This window comes from Garra rufa, chromosome 21 (assembly GCF_049309525.1).
Source record: "Garra rufa chromosome 21, GarRuf1.0, whole genome shotgun sequence".
NCBI lineage: Eukaryota > Metazoa > Chordata > Actinopteri > Cypriniformes > Cyprinidae > Garra > Garra rufa.
In genome coordinates, this window is record NC_133381.1 from 6,429,435 (window position 1) to 6,453,654 (window position 24,220).

General features: G+C 34.0%; 3 protein-coding genes across 3 annotated transcripts; 1 reads left to right on the plus strand and 2 right to left on the minus strand.

Annotated features, from left to right (window-relative positions):
• Positions 1-2,069: 2,069 nt before the first annotated feature.
• Positions 2,070-6,426, minus strand: zbtb2a (zinc finger and BTB domain containing 2a). The gene is made up of 3 exons (XM_073826764.1): positions 6,298-6,426; positions 4,560-4,741; positions 2,070-4,462 (listed from the first exon to the last, which is right to left on the minus strand). Exons 2-3 carry the CDS (start codon positions 4,730-4,732, stop codon positions 3,307-3,309), a joined length of 1,329 nt encoding a protein of 442 aa, XP_073682865.1. The 5' UTR covers positions 4,733-4,741; positions 6,298-6,426; the 3' UTR covers positions 2,070-3,306.
• A 1,306-nt stretch (positions 6,427-7,732) lies between these two features.
• On the minus strand, positions 7,733-12,567 carry rmnd1 (required for meiotic nuclear division 1 homolog). The gene is made up of 12 exons (XM_073827344.1): positions 12,432-12,567; positions 11,686-12,086; positions 11,504-11,612; positions 11,325-11,400; positions 11,217-11,256; positions 10,749-10,849; positions 9,735-9,841; positions 9,552-9,616; positions 9,304-9,380; positions 9,092-9,212; positions 8,106-8,222; positions 7,733-7,925 (listed from the first exon to the last, which is right to left on the minus strand). Exons 2-12 carry the CDS (start codon positions 12,082-12,084, stop codon positions 7,893-7,895), a joined length of 1,245 nt encoding a protein of 414 aa, XP_073683445.1. The 5' UTR covers positions 12,085-12,086; positions 12,432-12,567; the 3' UTR covers positions 7,733-7,892.
• A 1,786-nt stretch (positions 12,568-14,353) lies between these two features.
• Positions 14,354-23,622, plus strand: ccdc170 (coiled-coil domain containing 170). Its single transcript, XM_073826408.1, has 10 exons — positions 14,354-14,470; positions 14,548-14,804; positions 15,929-16,073; positions 16,146-16,331; positions 18,033-18,350; positions 18,424-18,603; positions 18,763-18,936; positions 20,244-20,486; positions 21,852-22,067; positions 23,248-23,622. The coding sequence occupies exons 1-10, from the start codon at positions 14,360-14,362 to the stop codon at positions 23,527-23,529; spliced, it is 2,112 nt and encodes a 703-aa protein (XP_073682509.1). The 5' UTR covers positions 14,354-14,359; the 3' UTR covers positions 23,530-23,622.
• Positions 23,623-24,220: the final 598 nt, after the last annotated feature.

Below are 24,220 nucleotides of genomic sequence, written 5' to 3' on the forward strand. Positions count from 1 at the left end.
TCGCTATTCGCCATTTATATAGAACCACTGGCTCAATTAATTAGACAGCATTTGTTGATACCAGGGGTGGAAATCAATGGAATAGAACATAAAATTAGTCTTTTTGCGGATGATGTTATGATTTATTTAGCTGAACCTAAGAAACATTTCACAAACCTTATGCAAGTATTAGGGGAATTTAATGAATACGCTGGATACAAATTAAATGTAACAAAAACCCAAATTCTTATGTTTAATTGTAAACCAAACATGGAGCTCAAACAAAACTATGACATTAATTGGGATGCAAATTGCCTAAAATATCTAGGTGTAAATTTGACTAAAGATCTAACAAAATTGTATTCTGCCAATTACAATCCAATTATTAGTAACATAAAGAGCGATATAGAGAGGTGGTCCACATACCCCATGAGCTTTAGTGATAGGATAAGAGGAGTAAAAATGAATATTTTACCACGTCTGCTCTATTTGTTTCAATCACTCCCAATGGAAATCCCACCAAAGCAATTCTGTGAATGGGACAAATTAATATCTAGGTATATATGGGAGGGTAAAAGACCTCGAGTTCGTTATTCAACACTCCAATTACCTAAAGAAAAAGGTGGTATGGCTCTCCCAAATCTTAAAAACTATTTCTATGCAGCACAAATACGTCCCATTTTTTATTGGTGTACTTCTAGCTACTTAGCCAAATGGAAAGACGTAGAAACAAATATACAAGATCTTCAAGTTCAATCTTTTATAGGGGAGAGTGAAATTCATGAACATATTAAAGATAAACTGGGCCCAATAGTGACATTTACATTAAAAGTCTGGCATTCAATTGTTAAACATTTCAAATTGGAGAAAGAAATTGGAATACTTAGGTGGATTATACATGATGAAGAATTTAAGTCAGGAAGGGAAGATCCAATATTTCAACAATGGAAGGAGAGAGGATTAACGGCATTGTGCAGTGTAGTTACTGAGGGTGAAATTAAAAGTTTCCAGGACTTAAAAGATAATTTTGGACTCAGAAATCAGGACTTATTTAGATATTTCCAGTTAAGGGATTACTACAATAAAAAAAGGAAAATTAGAGTAAATAATATCCATCCTCTTACCAAAATGATGATGGATGCCTACAATCACACATTACCTAGATTAATTTCTTCCATATATGATGTGTTAATGAGTTGCAGCCCCTCTTCCACATTATATATAAAATCGAAATGGGATAAAGAATTAAAGATTGTAATACCTGAAACAGATTGGTACGATATGTGGATATTACACCAAACTACCACTAGCTCACAAATATGGAGGGAGTTTTCCTGGAAATGTCTTATTCGTTTCTTTATAACACCTAAGATCAAAAGCAAACAAGTCTCCAAGCAAAAGGAGTGCTGGAGACAATGTGGAAATTTAACAGCAGACCACACACACATTTTTTGGAGCTGTAAGAAAATCCAATCCTTTTGGGATAATGTGCAGGTAGTTATGTCTGAAGTACTTGGATATAGTATACCCAGATCCCCTCTATTCCTACTTATGGGAAATATTAAAGGTATAGTATCCAAAAGCGATCAATATTTATGTAAGATTCTTCTTGTGGCTTGTAAAAAGACTATAACAAGAAATTGGCTTAATGACACCACATTGAATTGTAAACAATGGTTTGAAATTATCGAAGAAATCCGGGTGATGGAAGAACTTACATATACATTAAAGATGAAAAAAGGTGATTTCCAAAGGGACTGGGAAAAGTGGCTGATTTACAAGGAATACAAAGACATACTCATCTAAGTAAACTGTAATTGTATTTTAAGTTATAACCTCACTTGTTTGGCTTTGTTTCTATGTTATGTATGTTATGTATGTAAGTATAAGATATTTTCTTTTTTATTCTTCTTTTTTTGTGGCATAACTCTATGCAAAGAGAGGTAAATATAGGATAATAACCATGTATGCTGTGTAGCATAAATCCAGTGCAACTATGTACAATATCTATTTTTGCTGTTGTTTGTTTTTATTTTTGTATTGTTTAAATAAAAAAAAAAAAAAAAAAAGTAAAAAAAAAAAAAAAAACTGCATCATTAAAGTTCCATTAAGCAAAAGTGAAAACAAGTGCAAAAACAGCAGTTATTCAGTGGACAGGCTGTTGTTTGATCAATCACTACATTTTTACATTTTACTTTGACACAGAAAATATTTCGACATATGAAACCCTTGAAAAGCAGCTATTTTGTCATTTTTTACTAAGGATATGTGTCAATGTATGTATGAGTTTTTTTTTTAATTCTATTTCAGACATTAGAATGGGCTTATGCCACATTATAGTATGTTGCATTACATATCTAAAATTATTCAGTCAGTTGTAATCACTTATTGGCTGAAAATGACAGATTGTTTAATTTGTTTTACAAAGAACAGTCAAAATCTTATCAAACTCATGATTTTTGTTGCCATATGTCACTGTTACTTCTGTTTTTTGTAATTTACAATTTTAATTTACAGATACACCCAGCCAATTTCCAGAAAATATTTATGACTATATTTTTGGCATAAAAAATGAAGCACGCAAACTAATGTTGCAATTACTTTTAATTTTTTAGCAATTTATTTTTGTCCCAAGAGAAGCACTTAACATATATAAATGTTCTGTATAATGAAGATCAAAACACTCTGTACTGCAAATGATCATTACATTATAAAAGCTGCCTTGCCTGTATTACAGGGGTTTGCATCTGGCCTGATACAATAAGCCATTACAGTATTAAAAACTAAATTTTAACTTATTATTCTAATATATTGCTAAGAAGTGTTTAAAACCATCTGTACAGACTATTTGATTATACAGACTATGCATCTTTGAAGAAATTGCAATATTAACAATCAGCTAAATACAAGAGTGTAGTATTGTGTCTGGATTTTGAGACATTTAAAATGTATGGTTTAATACAAATGATAAACTCAAATTTTATTTAAATAAAAGAAACTTTAACAATTTTTGACTTATGATTTATGAAAAGTCAATGTACAGCACACCAATATCATTGTTTTTCTTTAGCAGAATAAATGTAGGATACTTTAAAGCAGTAACTCAGAAGTGTTTCTGGCGGAAAACATCCAACAGTTTTGGCATTTTATTAATTTCAAATAAATTCACAACTGACCTTTCAATAGAAGAAGAAAGCAAGACATGAATGAAATAATGCAGCAGACCTTTAAAAAAATACTTATTTCTCTCACAGTTCATAACACAAACACATAAAAATGGTTAAATACTGACACTGAAATAAACTAATACTGCTTTAGCATGACATTCTAAGAAGAAATGTTTACTTCAGAAGTAGTCTCCAAGTCATTATTTGGATTTTCCCCCATTGAATTGTCTGCCAGTGGTACAGCTTCACTCTCTGTCAAACACTGATGTTTGGGAACCTCAGAAGGACTTGTAAAAGGTGCTGCGCAAAGGCTACATTTATACGGTCTTTCGGAAGACTGAAAGAGAGCTTCCACTTGACTGTTGTCTTCTCCACCACACAGAACCAAACTCTGCTTGTTGACCATGATATACGAGTCTGCGTCCTGACTCAAACAAACGTGTCGAGCAGCTTGATTGGCTCTGCAGAAGTTCTTTCCGCAAGCACTGCACTTATACGGCTTTCCAGTGTGAATGTACATGTGCTCACGCCAGTGGCTCTTCTGAATAAACTTGCGAGCACAGGTAGGACACTCAAATTTTCTGCGTTTCATTTCACGACCCATCTCGGTGCCCTCCAGGTTGTCTATATCAGCGATTTCAGAGGGCGGCGGGGTGTCTTCCATCCACGCCTGTTGATCGGTATCACTAATAACATCACTGTCAGCATGAAAATGGTCCTCCTCCATATCCTGACCTTCAAGCTCAATAGTGTGACCATTTTGCATAGACATTGTGACCTGTGGCTCAGTTGCTTGGTTGGTGTGCACAAATAGATGCTCCTTCAACTTGCACCTCTGGTTAAAGCGCATTCCACAATAATTGCAGGTGTAATGCTTTCTGGACGAAGCACTCTTAGTCATTATGCCATATGTGAGGTGTTGGACCATCGTGGCTGCTGGGTTTTTGGTGGGTGACTCTATGCCGAAAGGCTGTGGAGATCTATAATCGGACATTTCCAATAACTCTCGGCTGGTGTTTTCAGAGTTTTTAGCATAGACGTCATCCTTGCATGCTGTATTTCTTCCAGACTGGATGCATGACTGATCAGGTATCTGTATGCCATAAAGTGAGTTTGTTAAAGGTGCATACTGGGACTCTGGGTTGATAAGAAGACTTGCCTCCTGTAATAAAGGGTAAGCATGCAGGAATTTTACACCCTGCTCAAGGCGAAGCGGGTCAATGGGCTGTGTGGTGAATTTTCCAGTGTACATTAAGTTAAGCAGGTAGCTGAAGATATCTGCTTGTATGTCTGAAGGCTTCAGTCGAACACAGTCACTGCAAAAGAGAAGCATAAACAATCATTTTATTGATTGATTAATTACATTACTGCAAATGTGAATGAAGAACTTTTTTGCAATCAAGTTCATGCTACCTGTCTTGATGGATGAACAGCATGCGGAAGTAGTTTGAAAACGCTGCGAGAACGGCTTTGTGGGCTTTGAAAAGAACATCCCCGATGGCCACAGTACAGTCACAGAGGAAACCAAACTCTCGCTGAGCATTGAGGCGCTTGAGGAGAACAAGACCATGATGGGCCAAGTCCATTTTTCTACACTTAAATACAAACACACACAAATAAAATATTTATAAGGTTTTCAGTAGGTTCAGTAAATTATCTTGCACCTTATTACATATGCATTTTGCTCACCAAAACTCCAGTATTTCTAACAAATACAGTAAAACCTACAGTTGAGTAGTACACCAAAATAAGCGGGATCATTCAAAATGCATGTTATTTTTTTATTTAGTACTGGCCTGAATAAGATATTTCAGATAAAAATTGTGTACATATAGTCCACAATTTATAATTGAATTTATAAAAACGACCCTTGATGATACACTTGATTCTTAATACTGTGTTGTAACCTGAATGATCCACAGGTCCCACAAATGTTTTGGTTTTTCAGCATTTTTGTGTATTTGACCCCTTTCCAATAATGACTATGATTTTGAGGTCCATCTTTTCACACTGAGGACAACTGATAGAGTCATATGCAACTATTACAGAAGGTTCAAACACTCGCTGATGCTCAAAAGGAAACACAATGCATTATGAGCTGGGGAGTAGAAAAAACATATGTGAATATGATATTAAGGCAAAATAAGAAAAATGTACTCATCTTCATTCTGTTCAAAAGTTTATACCCTGGCTCTTAATGCATGGTTTTTCCTTCTGGAGCATCAGTGAGAGTGTTTGAACCTTCTGTAATAGTTGCATATGAGTCCCTTAGTTGTCCTCAGTGTGAAAAGATGGATCTCAAAATCAAACATCATTGTCAAAAAGCGTTCAAATACACAAAAAAGCTGAAAAACAAAAACAAAGAATTTGTGGGATTTTTCTTAAGAACAGTGGGTAGTTTAACTGTTCAGGACAAACAAGGGACTCATGAACAACTATCACTAAACAAAAAAAAAACAGATCAGGTACCAAACACAATACTAAGAATCAAGTTTATGTAAACTTTTGAATGGGGTCATTTTTATAAACTTTTTTTTTTTTTATAAACAAAAGTTGTGGACTATATGTAAACATCTTCCATGTGAAATATCTTATTCGGGTCAGTACTAAATGAAAAAATATCATGCATTTTGTATGATCCCTTAACATTTGAAGATTCTGCAAGGTGTATGTAAACTTTTGACCAACTATATTCGTGATGACATTTCTCAAAAATGTGTACACAACCTACATAATGTCCTATTTCACATATAAAACTGTCAGAAGTAAGGTTTCAGTGTTTAAATAGGTTTTGAGGCAACTTTGTGTGTGTAAATGTGTGTGTTGAAGCCCCGCCCATGCTGGTGAATTCAGAGTACAAAAGTTTCCGCGGACAAATAGGAAACACGCGCTCACGCAATGAACCCGATAAAATAACGTTACACTTCAAACGAGGTAAACAAAACCACACAAACGAACGGCGAAATGAAAAAGGTTAATCTTCCGATAAGGGAAAGCAATGCCAAGAAGAAAACGGTCAAAATATTAATAATTTTCGGTCAGGATCCGTGAGTAATCGATAGTGCCCTTCGTTAGTTAGTAGGGTAAAAACTAGCCGACAACCGGTTTATTAAACACTTGTTTGAAATGAAACTTTTAAAGCGTCACTTACCGTCTACTCTTTCTCGTCAGAACTCTAATGACGTTCGCAGTTTAGTTTGCTGGCTGAAAAACGGAGGAAACTTCTCCACCGTGCAGCGCGAGTTCAGTCAGTCAGTTTAGTGATCCGCTCCGCTGCCGTTTTCCGGAGGGTTTGAATCACATGACGTGAGCGCGCGCCGTATCGAACGGCTGTCAATCACTAGAGGCTGATCAATCAATCAGCTGCAAGAACTTTGGAACACAAGCATGACCTCATGTTGTATTTGTTAGCAGGTTCTGTTGAGTATCATTTTTATTAACTAGTGAAATTAAGAATAAATGAATATGTAAAATCTGGAAAATCAAGATTAAGATATATGTATACACTACCAATCAAAAAAAATTAAAGATTCTTTTCTTAATTTTAAAGTCTTATTAAAGTCATTTATTTGATCGAAAATACAGCAAAGTCAGTAATATTGTAAAATAATTTACTAATTAAAATAAGTGTCACATGATCATTCAGAAATCATTCTAATGTGCTGGTGTGCGGTTCGAGAAACATTTATTAATATTATTATCAATATTTAAAACAGTTGAGTAAATATTTTTCAGGATCCTTTGATGGAAAGAAAGATCCAAGGATCAGCATTTATTTCATACGATTGGTGTCGGTATAATTTTTTTAGGGGGATTTTTGTTTTTTTAGAAGTTAATACTTTTATTTAGCAAGGATGCTTTAAAATGATCAAAAGTGATGATAAAGACATTTATAATGTTACAAAGGATTTCTATTTCTGATAAATGCTGTTCTTCTGAACTTTCTATGCATCAAAGAAACCTAAAAGAAAATCTGCTGTTTTCAACATAATAAATGTTTTTGAGCAACAAATCAGAATATTAGAATGATTTCTGAAGGATCATGTGACTGGAGTAATGATGCTAAAAAATTCGGCTTTGAAATCACAGGAATAAATTACATTTTAAAATATATTCAAATAGAAAGCAGTTATTTTAAATAGTAAAAACATTACTAAATTGTACTGTTTTTGCTGTACTTTGGATCAAATAAATGCAGGCTTGGTGAGCAGAAGAGACTTTTTAAAAAAACATTTAAAAAATCTTACTGTTCTAAAACTTTTGACTGGTAGTGTATGTGTTGCCATGTTCCAGAAACCAGTTTAGACAGTTTGTCTAGCATTATTGGAGGCTATGTAAGCACAACCCGCTTATAAAACAGTTACAAAAAGTTCCATGCCATTGGCAATAAGGCAGCATTTAAATTGTTGTGCACATTTTGGAGCTGTATTATATTACTGAAGCTTATTTATAAGTTCCAAAACAGCTATCCGCTTAATCTGGATTTTACAGCAGGGGTTCAGTCATTTCAGGACATTGAGTCAACAGTGATTTCTATCTCACAATCAAACCAAAACAGAAACTGAATGAGACGCTATTCATCCGGTCTTTCTAAAAAACAACAACTTTATTTCAGGTCAGTGTCACATTAAGAATAGCATAAGGTCAGATGACTGATCAATGAGTACTTCATCTACAGAAAACAGAGTGATTTGCTGGTTTACAAACAGTCACTGCATGCCATTGTAAGACTGTATCTGTGGGTCTTCAGAAGATTACACGCGCAAGTTCAAACATCACCTATAGAGAGAAGAAAATAAGAAATAAGATTTGCATTTCATTCGCAAAATGTGTACATTAAAACAAAATTGGAGGAGATACGGGATATGATGCAAACATTTCAAATAACAGTGCAGCTAAATGTTATTTACTGTCCATTATTCAAACTGGTGTTTAAAATGGATATAAGCGTTTAATAACCTCGATTGTGATCAGTATGACGATCATCCACTCCAGTCTTAGGCTGTGTTTCTCACTGAGGTGATTCCTCATCAGGTCTGTTAGTTCAGTGCAGTGTTGTAACTTCTCATTCACAACCTAAAAATAAAACCGTGCATGAGGATCAATGCAGCATTTTTTTACATCATTTTATCAGGATATTCATATCATGTCCTTTTTAAAGAACAATTCTAAAATGAAAATGAGCTGGAAATGTACTCATCCTCAGGCCATCCAAGTTGTAGATGAATTTATTTCATGATAAAAACAGATTTTGGGAAATTTAGCATTACATAACATGTTCATCAGTGGTTCCTCTGCAGTGAATGGGTGCCGAGTCCAAACAGCTAATAAGAACGTCACAATAATTTATTCCAAACTCCAGTCTTTTAATTATGTCTTGTGAAACTACAAACTGTGTGTTTGTAATAAACAAATACATCATTAAAACGTTTTTAAAATGAACCATTGCCTTTGGCTAAAATACAAGTCCTCTATCTATAATATCGCTTTCTCCAGTGAAAAAGTCGTCTGAAGCTGGAGAGAAATATACAGATCGATCACTGTTTACCAGTAAAGACAGAGTAAATGTTCTAACCAAATATGTTTGTGGATTTTGATGTGAAAGGACAACAGTAGATGGACTTTTTCACTGGAGGAAACGTTATTATGGACTATGGACTAGTATTTTCACCATAAATAGCGTAAAAGTTCAAATGCCTTGATGTATTTGTGTCTTACAAAGCACTTAAGACATTATTGTATGAACTGGATTTGTGTGGATTATTGTGATGTTTTTATCAGCTGTTTGGACCCTAATTCTGACGGCACCCATTCACTGCAGAGGATCCATTGGTGAGCAAGTGATGCAATGTTAAAGAAACAAACTCATCTACATCTTGAATGGCTTGAGGGTGACTACATTTACTATTATTTTTATGACAGATGCAAAACAATCTTTCACTAACCTTAACTCTTCTGTTAATATTGAGGAATTGACAGGTCTTGTCATAGAGCTGCTCAAGATCTTCTCTGTCCCAGTAGAAATCAGGTGTGATCAGTAAATCAGAGCTGAGGTTTATGCAGTGCCTGAAAAGGTTAAAAAGCTTGTAATAATTAAACAACAGCAGGTTATCTCATACAAAATAAATCAGATAAAGTGACACAAAATCAGCCTGACCTCAGGGAAAAGAGCTCCCCTATCTTCTGCATAACTTCAGCCCTGGACAGTTTCACTCTTTGTCCAGACTTCAGCATCTGTTAAATAGGTTTATGTCTATAATTACAACATTTCAAACAGAGGTATATTTTGCAGTTTAAAAAAAAAAAAAAAAAGAATCTGTTCACATTCGTGTTAATTAATATACAGAATTATTTTAGCTTGCAAATGCTGCTATTACCTATGAAAGAGTACATAAGTGGATCTACCTCAGGAATTGACTGGATGGACTCAACAAAGTTGTCGAGAGAGACCTCCCATATTGCTAGTTTTACTGAAAGCACGTTAAAAGCAGAATAACACAAAAATGGAAACATGAAAATATAATTAGTTATCAGTGTTTTGTGATCAATGTTTGATAAAAATGTGTGAAAATGCAAACATTATCCCACCTGACAAAGATAAAGCGTTGGAAAATGCAAACTTCTCCAGAACAACCTGCTCATAATCCAGCTCTTCGTTAAACAAGAAAATTCCACGATGGAGCTTTGAATTACCCCTAAAACAACAAATAAATAAACCCAAAATACAGAAACCTTTAGTAGGTATTACAGTTAAAGTAAAAAGTTTACATACACCTTGCAGAATCTGCAAAATGTTAATTATTTGACCAAAATAAGAGGGATCATGCAAAATGCATGTTATTTTTTATTTACTACTGACCTGAATAAGATATTTCACCAAAAATACATTTACATATAGTCCACAAGAGAAAATAATAGTTAAATTTATAAAAATGACCCTGTTCAGAAGTTCAACTGAGGGACTCGTATGCAACTATTACAGAAGGTTCAAACGCTCACTGATGCTTCAGAAGGAAAAATTATGCATTAAGAGCTGGGGGTTAAAACTTTTTGAAATTGGAGATCAGGGTAAATTTAACTTTTGTTTTCTGGGGAACATGTAAGTATCTTATGTAGCTTCCGAAGGGCAGTACTAAATGAATAAAAATTATGATATTTAGGCAAAGTAAGAAAAATGTACACATCCTCATTCCATTCAAAAGTTTTCACCCCCTGGCTCTTAATGCATCGTTTTTCTATCTGAAGCATCAGTGAGTGTTTGAACCTTCTGTAATAGAAGAACAACTATCACTAAACAAAAACACAGATGTGGATCATTCAGGTAACAACCCAGTATTAAGAATCAAGTGTATGCAAACTTTTAAATGGGATCTTTTTTTTTTTTTTTATAAATGCAACTATTATTTTCTCTTATGGACTATATGTAAACCTTATTCAGGTCAGTACTAAATAAAAAATAACAAGCACTTTTTATATGATTCCTCTTATTTTGGTCAAATAATTAACATTTTGCAGATTTTGCAAGGTGTATGTAAACTTTTCCTTCAACTATATATGATTTAAATATATGTTGCATTAAGAAATGAAAAATTTGTGACTCACTCTCCTACTGTATAATTGATCTCTTCATTTTCCCAGTGGACCAGAGCGACTTCATATGGTTGAATTTCATGCTGTTCCAGTATCCTCATCACTGTTTTTATCTGAGTATAAACAAATGTTTAATTGAGTATACACATGCGTATTAACACAGACACATATATACATGTGATAAATCATAATAATAATAAATGTTTCTTAAGCACCAAATCAGCATATTTGAGTGATTTCTGAAGGATCATGTGACACTAAAGACAGGAGTAATAATGCTGAAAATTCAGCATTGCATCACAGGAATAAATTACATTTTACAATATATTCAAATAAATAGCAGTTATTTCAAATTGTAATAATATTTCACAATATTGCTGTTTTTACTGTATGTCTAATCAAATAAATGCAGACTTGGTGAGCATAAAACAAAATCTTTATTATTCCAAATTTTATAAATAAAAAATAACTCTTACTCACAGTTTTCTCTTCAACATTCCAAAACACCACGGAGCCTTCTCTATAAGATAAACAAAACAAAAAATCAAACCCAAAGAAATACAACTGACAAAACATCATTCAGCATACCTGAAGACGAATATGGTGCCACTATCATAAGGTTTTGCAGCATTCTCTGCTCCCATCACCAAAACATTAGAAGCATCTGAAACCCACAAAATGTATTTAATACAAATATGCGTATCCTTAAAACAAGAATGGAATGCAAAATTTATGTAAACATGAAAAAGTGATGCAGATAAACTGACCTTTGGGAAATTCTTTGATTTCAGCGAAGCCATGAGCTATGAGATCATGACAGAGTGTTGGTAAATGGTACTGATCTGCAGTCGCGTATGCGATGCACTGCATCATGTCCTGTAAAAATAGTTAGATACATAATCATATACTAGGATTTTATATGATTTTAACATAAACAATCATCACACACCTCCTCCAGACTAGGCTGAGTGGTTCGTGAAGGCTGTTTGGTTCTTGGTCCCTTAAAAGTCCTTTTTCCGGGAATGCCTCCTTGTTTCAGCACTGATTTGGTGGTGGTCGTTGTGGACTGCAATCTCGTTTTTAAACTCCATGGTTTGGATTTTAAACTTAAAGGCGTCAGCATGTCATAATGTGGTCTCTCACACACTCCTCTTTGCAATAAATATCTATGGTGACGTAAACCAGTGTGACAATTCCTCCAGTCTTTAAAAAGGTTTTGTGTAGATGTTGTGCAGTTTAACCTGTTGCCGGTGACACTGTTTAATCCATTTAGTGTCCTGAGAGCAAATCCACAGGCTTGTGTGCTTTTCAAAGGCTGATGTAACCTCCATAAAATCTTGAGAGACATTCCTGTACGAATCAAACAGTTTCAGCATTAAAACAGTGTTACATTCTGTCTATATCAGCATGCATTTTGTGTCCAAGTGGCATTTATTTTAAATGACCTTGAATGACAAGCATGACAACACAGTGTATTGGTCACATCTAATAATATAAAACCCTCTTCATGGTTAATTCTTAAGGTCAACTGAAGCAAATGCAAAGAGAGAGAGAAAACACGTGCATGCTTCGTTCTGATCAGCTGACATAAAGCACATACACTATGAATACACTACTGTAAACGCAAGCTGTACACTAATTTACATTTGATTCTAATATTTTACAGTAACGCATTCGCTTTAACCTTTAGCGTACCTGCCGCGTACACTCCCGCCAAATATTAGAACGTTCGGTGATAGAAACTGTTACACTGTAGATACAAATGTTGCAACATTCTCAAACATTCACATAAAGTTTATTTGACAGTTCGAACTGCACAAGTGATCCGGGCACTTCCTGTGTTTTGGTGACGTCCCATCGGACGTAAATGTCGCCCCGCCTCTGCAGACTTATTTATATATTATATTTTGAGCCTTATCTATCTATCTATCTATCTATCTATCTATCTATCTATCTATCTATCTATCTATCTATCTATCTATCTATCTATCTATCTATCTAAAATCATGTTTTAATTCCGAAATAGTTAAAATCAAAGAGAATTTTAACTTAAATAGACATTTATCAAGACTCTTCAGCAGCTTGTCAGGAGGCAGGTAGTCCATTGTGTCAGTAAATTAAATTAAAAATAAAATGAAAACATTGTACGTCGCTCTGATCAGCCACTATTGAAATGTAAAAATGTACTTCCAGTCACTGTTTTGACATTTGATGGCGCGCCCTCTAAAGGTGAACACGTTAAATGTTGTTGTGTTGCTTGGAGACCTGATAAACTTCAGCGACATATTAACATGAATAATCTACAGAACACTGTGCATTAAGAGAAGGTTTGCTTTTAACGTGGAGCAACAACTCTGACAAGTGAGTTTTTGTACATTGTGTCAGTTTATGGAGTTATACATTTTTATTTTGTTTTCTTCACAAAGAGAATTGTCGTCTTTAATTGCTTTACGGTCTACTGCTATATCCATATATCATTTGATTTGTGTCAGGATCAATAAAATGCTAAAACATCTACAGGACTTCCCAACAAGGACTAATTTAGTCAGTTAACTAAACAAATTGTGATTTATGTCTTATACCACCCTCATTATATATTTTATGATCATCTGTACATTTTGTTCATTTATAACCAAACAGCATTGCATTTTAATACTATAAAAAGTTAATAAAAATAAATATTCATTGTGCCCAGCTAACATAAATGTTTTAAGAACATATTGCTAATGTACACTACCAGTTAAAATTTTTTGGACAGTAAGGTCACCAAGCCTACATTTATTTGATCCAAAGTACAGCAAAAACAGTACAAATGTGAAATAATTTTACTATTTAAAATAACTGTTTTCTTTTTTAATATATTTTAAAATGTAATTTATTCCTGTGATTTAAAGGCTGAATTTTTAGCATCATTACTCTAGTCATGTGATCCTTCAGATCCTTCTAATTTTCGGCTCAAAAGCATTTATTATTATTATTATTATGTTAAAAACTAACAGTTCAGAAGAACAGCATTTATCTGAAATAGAAATCTTTTGTAACATTATAAATGTCTTTATCATCACTTTAATTAATTTAAAGCATCCCTGCTAAATTAAAGTATTAATTTCTATAATTTGTTTCCAAAAATTATTATAAAAAAGTGACACTGGAGACTGGAGTAATGATGTTGAAAATACAATTACATTTTAAAATATATTAAAATAGAAATCATTTTATTTTTAATAGTAAACATAGTATTTTGGATCAAATAAATGCAGGCTTGGTGAGTAGAAGGGACTTTTAAAAAAAATCTTACTGTTATTTTTTAAAATGTTTGAAAAAAATTCTCTGTTCAGAAAAGTTTTTTAAACATAAGTAGTTACTTTTAAAAAGCTAGAATATCAAAGTGAAACATTTCAGATTAAAACAAAAAAAGTTTTCTTTTTAATTTTGAGAACATGATTAAAACCAAAACCAGAAACCCTTTGAACGAACATTCTAATTTTACTAGAAGAACGTTTGTTCATAACGAAAGAAAAGTTCTGAAAATGTACACTGTTAGCTGGGTCAATGTTACTATTGCTATGGATACATCAAGTTCTGTCTGTCAACATTCAGGTTTGATTGACAGCGGTTTGGCAATGGAGGAGTCTGTAATCCAGCAGCACCTCACTCACTATAAACAGGCCACGGAGACAGCGCGTGAGGAGCTGGCTGTCCTGCAGACCAAATACAACAAACTCCAATCACAGGTTCTTATATTCACTGAGAGTTTGTGGTGTTTTGGATGCACATTCTCTCAGTGAAATAACTTATTTGTTTTTAACAGCTCTTGGAAAGCCAATCCAAAGTTGCCTCTCAGGAAGAGACTTTGAAGAACTTAAAGGATGCTGTAGATCGACATACAGAGAAAGAAGCGAGACAGGAGTCTCTCATCAGCTCTCTCAGAGAACGCAACTACAACACAGAGCAAGAGATGCTCTCCATCACCTCTTCCAAAAGCTTTATGGACATGAGGATACAGACACTTACAACAGAGAATGAGGAGATCAAAGGGAAAATAATGGAACTTGAGATCAAATCAAAGTGAGAATTTACAGTACACTACAGTTTGTATATACGGTTGAGGTCAAACATTTACATACACCTTGCAGAATCTGCAAAATGTTAATTATTTTACCAAAATAAGAGGGATCGTACAAAATGCATGTTATTTTTTTATTTAGTACTGACCTGAGAATGATATTTAACATTAACATATAGTTTACATACACTTGATTCTTAATACTGTGTTGTTACCTGAATGATCCACAGCTGTGTTTTTGTTTAGTGATAGTTGTTCATGAGTCCCTTGTTTGTCCTCAACAGTTAAACTGCCCGCTGTTCTTCAAAAATATCCTTCAGGTCCCACAAATTCTTTGGTTTTTTAGCACTTTTGTGTATTTGAACCCTTTCCAACAATGACTGTATGATTTTGAGATCCATCTTTTCACACTGAGGGAGTAACTTTAACATATTTTGTCTTCTGGGAAACATGTAAGTATCTTCTGTAGCTTCTGAAGGGCCGTACTAAATAAAATAATAATTATATTTAGCAAAATAAGAAAAATGTACGTATCTTCATTTTGTTCAGAAGGTTACATCTCTGGCTCTTGATGCATCATGTTTCTTTATGAAGCATCATTTGGACCTTCTATAATAGTTGCATATCAGTCCCTCAGTTGTCCTTAGTGTGAAAAGATCTCAAAGATCTCAAAATCATGCAGTCATTGTTGGAAAGGGTTTAAATACACAAATAGGCTGAAAAACCAAAGAATTTGTGGGACCTGAAGGATTTTTCTGAAGAACAGCAGGCAGTTTAACTGTTGAGGACAAACAAGGGACTCATGAACAACTATCACTAAACAAAAACACAGCTGTGGATCATTCAGGTAACAACACAGTATTAAGAATCAAATGTAAACTTTTATAAAGGGCCATTTTTATAAATTCAACTATTACTTTTTCTTGCGGACTATATGTAAACTTCTTGTATGTGAAATATCTCATTCAAAAATAACATGCATTTTGTATGATCCCTCTTATTTTGGTAAAATATTTAACATTTAGCAAATTCTGCAAGGTGTATGTAAACGTTTGACCCTTAACTGTATATAACATAGATATATATGTATATACATAGATTTTCTTCTATCATCACATATTTGCAGACAGCATTTTGCAGAATGCAATAAGGCAAAACAAGAAGCTGTTGATACCCAAAGAAGATCTGATGAATTCATATCAACATTAGCAAACAAAATCTCAGTAAATGTGGCAGGAAAGGCGGATCCTACGGATTATATCATATCTGTGGTGAGTATTTTCACATACAGTATGCTTTCAATCAATATTCTCCCGATCTCTAACATATCTCTCTATGACAAGGTGGACACCTGCTTCAAGGAGAGAGACCGCCTAAAGAACTCCATTTGTGCTTTAGAGGAGAGTGTGAAGTTGTACGAGGTGGAGTGTAAAGCCAGCAGAGAAACAGTCAAGAGACTGGCGACTGATGTAGAACGTGAACAGTCGCTCACAGCCTCAAGAGCCAATGAGCTGGACTCTAGCAGACAGGTAACTTACTGATCAATAATACAACTGACTATCATTTCAGAAATCAACAAGCAACATCATCTTTTAGGGTAAAACATGTGCAGAACATATGGGTTATATTTCACTTCAAAATGAGACCACAAAACCAGTCATAATTTTTGGGGATTGAGATTTATATATCAGCTGAATAAATAAGCTTTCCATTGATGTATGGTTTGTTAGGATCGAGCAATATTTGGCGGAGATAAAACTTTTTAAAAACCTGAAATCTGATGGTGCAAAAAAATCTAAATATTGAGAAAATTGCCTTTAAAGCTATCCAAATTAAGTTCTAAGCAATGCATATTACTAATCAAAATTAAGTTTTGATATATTTACTATAGGTATTTACAAATTATCTTCATGAAACATGATCTTTACTTAATGGTTTTGTTTTTTGGGCTTTAATTTTCTAGTTTTGAGGTCCAGCAAATCAGAAGAAATAAATGTATATGCATAAAGAAATAAAGCTTTTTAATTAACATTATGAAATTATTTTCAAGTATTTCCTGTAAAGAAAAATCAATAACATAGCCCTGCATCAGCATTCTGCTGATTTGCAAAAAAGGCCTCATTTGACCTAATTTGATAATGCTGAGCTCAATCTCGAATAGAAACTTTCCATCATAATAAAAGCAGTCTAATGTCAAAAGTTTAGTTTTAAATGACAAAAAGTCATTTCCATAGAGTATATTTCCAAATGTAAATTAATTGTTACAGACTATTACCAACTGATGCCCAATTTTGTCAATTTGAATACAAATGTCCAGAATTTACTGTTAAAAAACGTTTTTTAAAAACTAGTTCAGAAATGTATTTTTTTGTTTTACAGATTTACTAATTTTGAGAGATTAAAAAGCAACCAAAATGAATTTGATCTAAAATGAAAATTTACATTTTATGAAATATTTTTTCGTTTTCTTCTTATATTTTACAATTATTTATAATAATGAGTATATTTTAAAAATGAAGAAAAAAGTATCATTCAGAATCATTCACATTTGTGAAAATGGGCTGAAAACAAAAGGTTGTAAACTGACTTAGAAGAAGACAGGAATCATATCTTTGTGGCAGTTTTTCTGATAATTACAGGATAATACAAGACTATCACCTTACAAAGGGTTGTCAAAAAAAGCGAAAATGCTATGAAATGCATCATATTTTGTGAGAAGGTGAGACATACTTGAGCAAAACAGTCACCATTTTTGTAAATAGCAGCACAAAATAGAATTCATTCAGTAAATATGTGACCCTGGACCACAAAACCTAAGGGTCATAAGGGTCAATTTATTTGATTTTGATTTATATGAATAAATAAGCTTTACATTGATGCACGGTTTGTTAGGATAGGACAGTATTTGGCCAAGATACAACTTTTTGCAAAAAAATTCAAAATGTTTTAAAGTTGCAGTAAAGTTGTCCAAACGAAGCTCTTAGCAATGCATATTACAAATAAAAAAATAAGTTTTGATATATTTACATTGGGAAATTTACAAAATATCTTCATGGAACATGATCTTTACTTAATATTCTAATGATTTTTGGCCTAAAAGACCCCATACAATGTATTTTTGGCTATTGCTACAAATATACCCATCATGCTAGACAGGTTTTGTTGTCCACGAGTACATATGATGAATAGCAGTGTCATTATTCAGCAATGTGCTGTATTTTGTTTGTCAGGAATTGGATATGATCTCCTTGAAGAAACTAAGTTTGGAGAGGGAGAACCAGAGCCTTAAAACCTCCTTGCAGGAGACTGAAGTGAAGCTGGCATCCTCACAGCAGCGTTGCCACCACTATGAGAATCTCTCTCAAGATCTGCAAAATAAACTCCACAGCTGCCAGAATGAAGCTCAGGCGTCTCACAGCCACCATGAGGCCTTTGTGAAGAATGTGGAAGCTCTGTTGGATGACAAGTCTCTTCCTGTTCAACACACAGAGAGTGACATATTGAAGGCACTTACTGCCCTTTGCAGCAGGGAGAAAAGTGCACAAAAGGTTTGCATCTCATATCATTATATTAAACAGATTGAGTATTTATTTTTCAACTGATGTGCTTTGTGTGCTCTAGTCTCAGATGGAGATGGAAAACAGGCTGGCAGAGGTGGAAGAGCAGCTATCCAGAAGCAAAGAGAATGAGAGCAGCTCAAAACAAAGCGAACAGAAGCTGCTAGACAGAATCAAGAGTCTGGAAGAAGAGCTGCTGATGGCTGGAGTTTTAAAAGATGGAATAAATCAGGACAAACAGCATGTGAGGAAGTAGATTTATACTGTCAAAACTTGTTACTGTAAACAGATACTTACACTGTAACAGTTTTCTGGTCGCTGTGTATCATTTGGAATTAGAACATAATTTGAATGTGTCGTATATGTCCTGAAATGACCCGTCATTGGTCTTTTCTCACTGTAGTACCTGCGGTGTGTGGAGCAGCTCTCAGCAAAGCTGAAAGTGGATCATGTTGCTGCAGATCTGGGATTTGATATGAGACTCGAGGCCATTCTTACACGAGCAGAACAGCTGAGCAGACAGGAAGGGACGACTTTACTGGAGACCAAGACACAAATCTACAGCCTTCAGAGAAAGGTGCTGACATGGCAAATAATGATTTAGTTCAATGTTTTGGTGCAAAAGCTTTCCAAATTATTAAAAAATAATTATTATACATTTACAAATCAATGCCCACTTTTATCATAATTTATCATAAAAAAAAGTTCAAAATAGTCAAATAAAAATCAAAAATAGTTTTGACAGGTTTACAAACAATTGCCCAATTTTTTCAGATTTTAATGCAATATGCAGTGATATTAAAACATGTTGAGAAATGCAAACTAATTATTACAGATTTACAAATTAATTTTTTTCAGATTTTGTTTATACAAATTTCCAGATTTTTCTGACAAAATAGAAACTATTATATAAGTGGTATTAAAAACTTTTTTTTAAATGGTCAAATTAAAATAAAACAAGTTTTACTTTACTAATCAACTAATTGTTACAGATTAATAAATTATTGCCCAATTTTTTAAAGATTGACAAATTTTGTCAGATTTAATAAAGATTTTCATAATTTATCTAAAATGTTTTTTTTAAAATAGTACAATTAATTATATATTTAATTATATAATAAATTAATGGCCTTCTTCGTCAGATTTAATAAAAAAAAAAAAATCCAGAATTTGTCCTAAAAATGTTAAATAAAAGTAGTTCATAAGTGTGAATTAATTGTTATAGATTTACAAATGAATGGCCAATTTGGTCAGATTTAACATTGTTTTCCATAACTTATCTTAAAAATGTTTTTAAAAATGGTAAAATAAATTATATATTTAATTAATGGCATATTTTGTCAGATTTAATATAGATTTCCATAATTTATCTTAAAAATGTTTTTTAAAATAGTGAAATAAATTATATATTTAATTATATAATAAATGAATGGCCTATTTCGTCAGATTTAATAAAACAAATCCAGTGTTTGTCTTAAAAATGTCAAATAAAGTGTGAAATTATTGTTATAGATTTACAAATTAATAACCAATTTTGTCAGATTTTAATACAAATTCCAACATATTCTCTTAAAAATGATTTAAAAAGGTGAAAAAAAGGCAGTCTAGTTTTGTAATGTTAATAATTTATTAAAATGTATTTTAAAATGTACTAACAAATTAACAATTCAAACTAATTGTATTTATCATAATCAAAACATTTTTTTTAATTAAAAACAAATTAAAGGTATCCAATGTAAAACCAGTGTAAAAATGCAAAAAAGTAAAAAAACAAAAAAACAACTAAATTCTTAAATATAAACCATACAACAATCCTACCCATCAAACCATGGATTATATTACATTATTTGATTAACTGGTTATCATTTCCATCAATGGCTGCAGCTTAAAGAACATAAGCAGCGTTCAGAAAGTAAAGACCTCCATCTGGAGCTCCTGAGGAAGAAGGTGGTCCAGCTGGAGGAGGAGAAGAGGAGCCGCTCAGCTCTGGCGGTGGAGAAAGATGATGCTGCTCTGACCTGCAAGAAGCTCCAGAAGCGTGTGGATCGACTGCAGGCTGAGCTGAGCACCTTACGCTTCTCCAACACTGAGCTGAAAGCCCAGCTGTCCCACACCAATGAGCTCAAGGTACAGGGACGAGGCCTGGTCCCCAGACCCTCACCAAACAGAGTCCTTTCAGCATAAAATACCAAAAACAAAGACATTTATTGAAAATAAGGTGAATGTTAAATAAAATAGATTCCTTAGACCAGTGTTTTGACTTCTGGATCCTTGTTTAAGGCATATAGAGGGTCACGATTTTATCAGTTACCCGGATGCGCGGCCATATTGGCGATACACGGATGTAAACAACAACATGAATTGAACGTTTAATGTACTACTGAATATGTTTAAACCTGTCTAAATCATAGAAACAACATGTGGAAGCTGCTAAATCATGTAGAAAAGGACTTAGTAAGCAGGAAAGGGTGAAATATTTTAGCAAACTAAAGTTAAAAGGTGGTAAAGATACATACGCACAGTATTAATTAAGATATTAGCCTAATATTTTACCTACTTGACAGGAAATGATAAGAACAAACACGAATATTGTCAAGATTCTTTGCCTGGAAATCCTGGTTTCAGTTTGGCCAACCACAAACGCCTTTTGATCCTCAGACAGTTTTCTGCACTCTTCTCTTTGATTTGTTATTACTTTTGGCAGTCTATAGTACTCCAAATGTTTTTCCCAGTCTGACCAATTAGTACAGGCCAAAACATGACAATATTTCACCATTTTAGCAGCAATAAATCAAAAAAATATTCGAGTTTCGTTTAGTTCAGTAGCATTGTTTACGCTCAGTGCTGCCAATATGGCCAACTGATAAAACACATTGTGAAAACACTCTATAAATGGTTAGTGTAGCTTGTAGAGCATATAATTCGCAACAGAAAGGTCATGGATTTGAGTCCCAGGGAACATCCATACTCATAAAATGTTGTGAATACAACCAAATACAATGCAAGTTGCTTTGGATTAAAGCTTCTGCCAAATGCATGAATATAAAATAGTGCTGTTTCTCATATGTGAACCTGGACCACAAAACCAGTCTTAAGTAGCACAGGTATATTTTTTGCTAAAGCCAAAAATATTTTATGGGTCAAAATTATCAATTTTTCTTTTATGGCAAAAATCATTAGGATATTAGGTAAAGATCATGTTCCATGAAGATATTTTGTAAATTTCCTACCGTAAATATATCAAAACTTAATTTTTGATTAGTAATATGCATTGCTAAGAACTTAATTTGGACAACTTTAAAGGTGATTTTCTCAATATTTAGATTATTTACAAACCACACATCAATGGAAATCTTTTTTATTTAGATTTCAGATAATAAATCTCAATTTAAATAAAAATGACCCTTATGACTGGTTTTGTGGTCCAGGGTCACATTTAGTGTGTGGCGATGTTTATAAATGCTCAGTTTCTGCTGTTTTTGGTGCAACAAGATTAAAGTGATGGAACAAAACCAAACCATAGAGGAGCAGAGTAAGAATCTGGGAAAGCTTGAGAAGAACAAAGAAAAGACTGAGAAGAAACTGAGCGGCATCAAGTCAGAGCTGAAAAACCAGGAACTCAGAGCCAGAGATGAGATTCAACAAGCCCAGAGACTCCTGGACACTCAGTCTAGCGCCATAGCAGATCTCACTCACACTGAGAAACAGGTACAGAGTGTGACGTAAGACTACATATCTATAAGATCTTCTAATGTAATCGAAAGAAGTCTATTATGCTCACCAAGGCTGCATTTGTTTGATCAAAAATACAGTAAATACAGTTATATTGTGAAATATTATTACAATTTCCATGTTAATATATTTTAAAATATAATTTATGTGATGCAAAACTGAATTTTCAGCATTATTACCTCAGTCTTCAGTATTACATGATCCTTAAAGGAGTAGTTCACTTTCAGAACAAAAATTTACGGATAATGTACTCACTCTCTTTTCATCCAAGATGTTTATGTCTTTCTTTCTTCAGTCGTAAGGAAATTATGTTTTTTGAGGAAAACATTTAAGGATTTCTCTCCATATAATGTTTTTTTTTAATGGTGCCCCCGAGTTTGAACTTCCAAAATGCAGCTTCAAATGGCTCTAATCGATCATAGCCAAGGAAAGAAAGGTTTTATCTAGCAAAATGATCTTTTTTTATTATTATTATTACAATTTATATACTTTTTAACCTCAATTACTCATCTTGTCTAGCTCTGTGTGTACTCTGTGTAGAGGTTAAAAAGTATATAAATTGTAAATGTTTTTAGAAATAACCAGTTGTTTTGCTAGATATGACCCTTCCTCGGCTGGGGTCAGTTAGAGCCCTTTGAAGCTGCATTTAAACTGCATTTTGGAAGTTCAAATTTGGGGGCACCATAGAAGTCCATTATATGGAGAGAAATTCTGAAATGTTTTCCTCAAAAAACATTTCTTTATGACTGAAGAAAAAAAGACATGAACATTTTGGATGACAAGAGGTGAATACATTATCTCAAAATTTTTGTTCTGAAAGAGAACTACTCCTTTAAGAAAACATTCTAATATGCTGATTTGCTTCCTAAATTATCAATTTTCAAAACAGCTGTGCTGCTTCATATTTTTGTGGACACTGTGATACTTTTCCTGACAGGATTCTTTGATTAAAAAAAAGCAATTCGAAAAAAACAGCATTCATTTGCAATAGGAATATTTTGTTACATTATAAATGTATTTACTGTCACTTTTGATCAATTTAATACATCCTTGCTTAATAAAAGTATTAATTTGTTTTAAAAAATCAAATCTTACCCAAATATGAACAGGAAGTGGATTAACTGATAAAATGAACTAGTGTGCTCCTACATTGCAGTTGCTGGACTTCTGCACAGTGGTGTCTCAGATGTTAGGCGTCGACTGCACTGGCTGCGTCCCAAACTATGAAGTTCTCAGAAGGCTGGAGGTTCTGCTTCAATCACGCTGTCACTGTTCTGCTCATCTACACCAGCATCACGGACATCAGATCTGGGAATCTCCAGTTTCCTCCATAAACGTCGCTCATTCTCATGAGTTCCAACACCAGGCTCTGCCAGCTCCCTCAAGTACAACCTCCGACAGCCCAGCGGCCCACGGTGATAACAACAATAGCATTTAATGCAAGTTTAAAGCTACTGTATGTTGTTTTCTTTGAAATTTTGAAATAAATACATACATTTCGAAATAATTCTGTTTATTCTCCGCCGTCGCTCCAAACGTCCGTTCTGAAAATACTGATTAACATTACTAGGGTTGCCAGGTTTTCACAACAAATCCCTCTCCATTGCTACTAGCCCAATGGCATTTTGAGGGGGTCCCCCAGTAAAAGTCGCGTTCTGGGGGAATACACGTTTTTTGGAGGGGTTCCCCCGCCGGTAAAGTACGCAGTGACGCGCAGTAATGTCGTGAGGCGGAGCCGCGGTAGCAAAATCCCGCCCAAACTCTTGCACACCCAATCGCATGATCACGGTCATGACTACTAGGGCTAGGGTGACCAGGTGAGATCGGTTGAAATTCGGGATCTATCCGAACGAATCTTTTCGTGGAAATGTATCAGACTATAATAACTATTAGCGAGCAAGAGGCAAATTAATGGGTGCTTCTCAAACTGAAGGCTGCATCCTTAAACTCAGACGAGTTTAGTAATGAGTCGTTTTTATTACGTTTATTTTCATCAATCGACGTTTGATGACTTGCAGCCGAAATATTCAGCCTTCATGGAATGCAGCCTTCCGTTTAAGAGGTAAGTTTTGTTGAACTGAAAACGGCTCTGAATGAGGAGTCGATTCCCCTTGAGAGGATCGATTCCA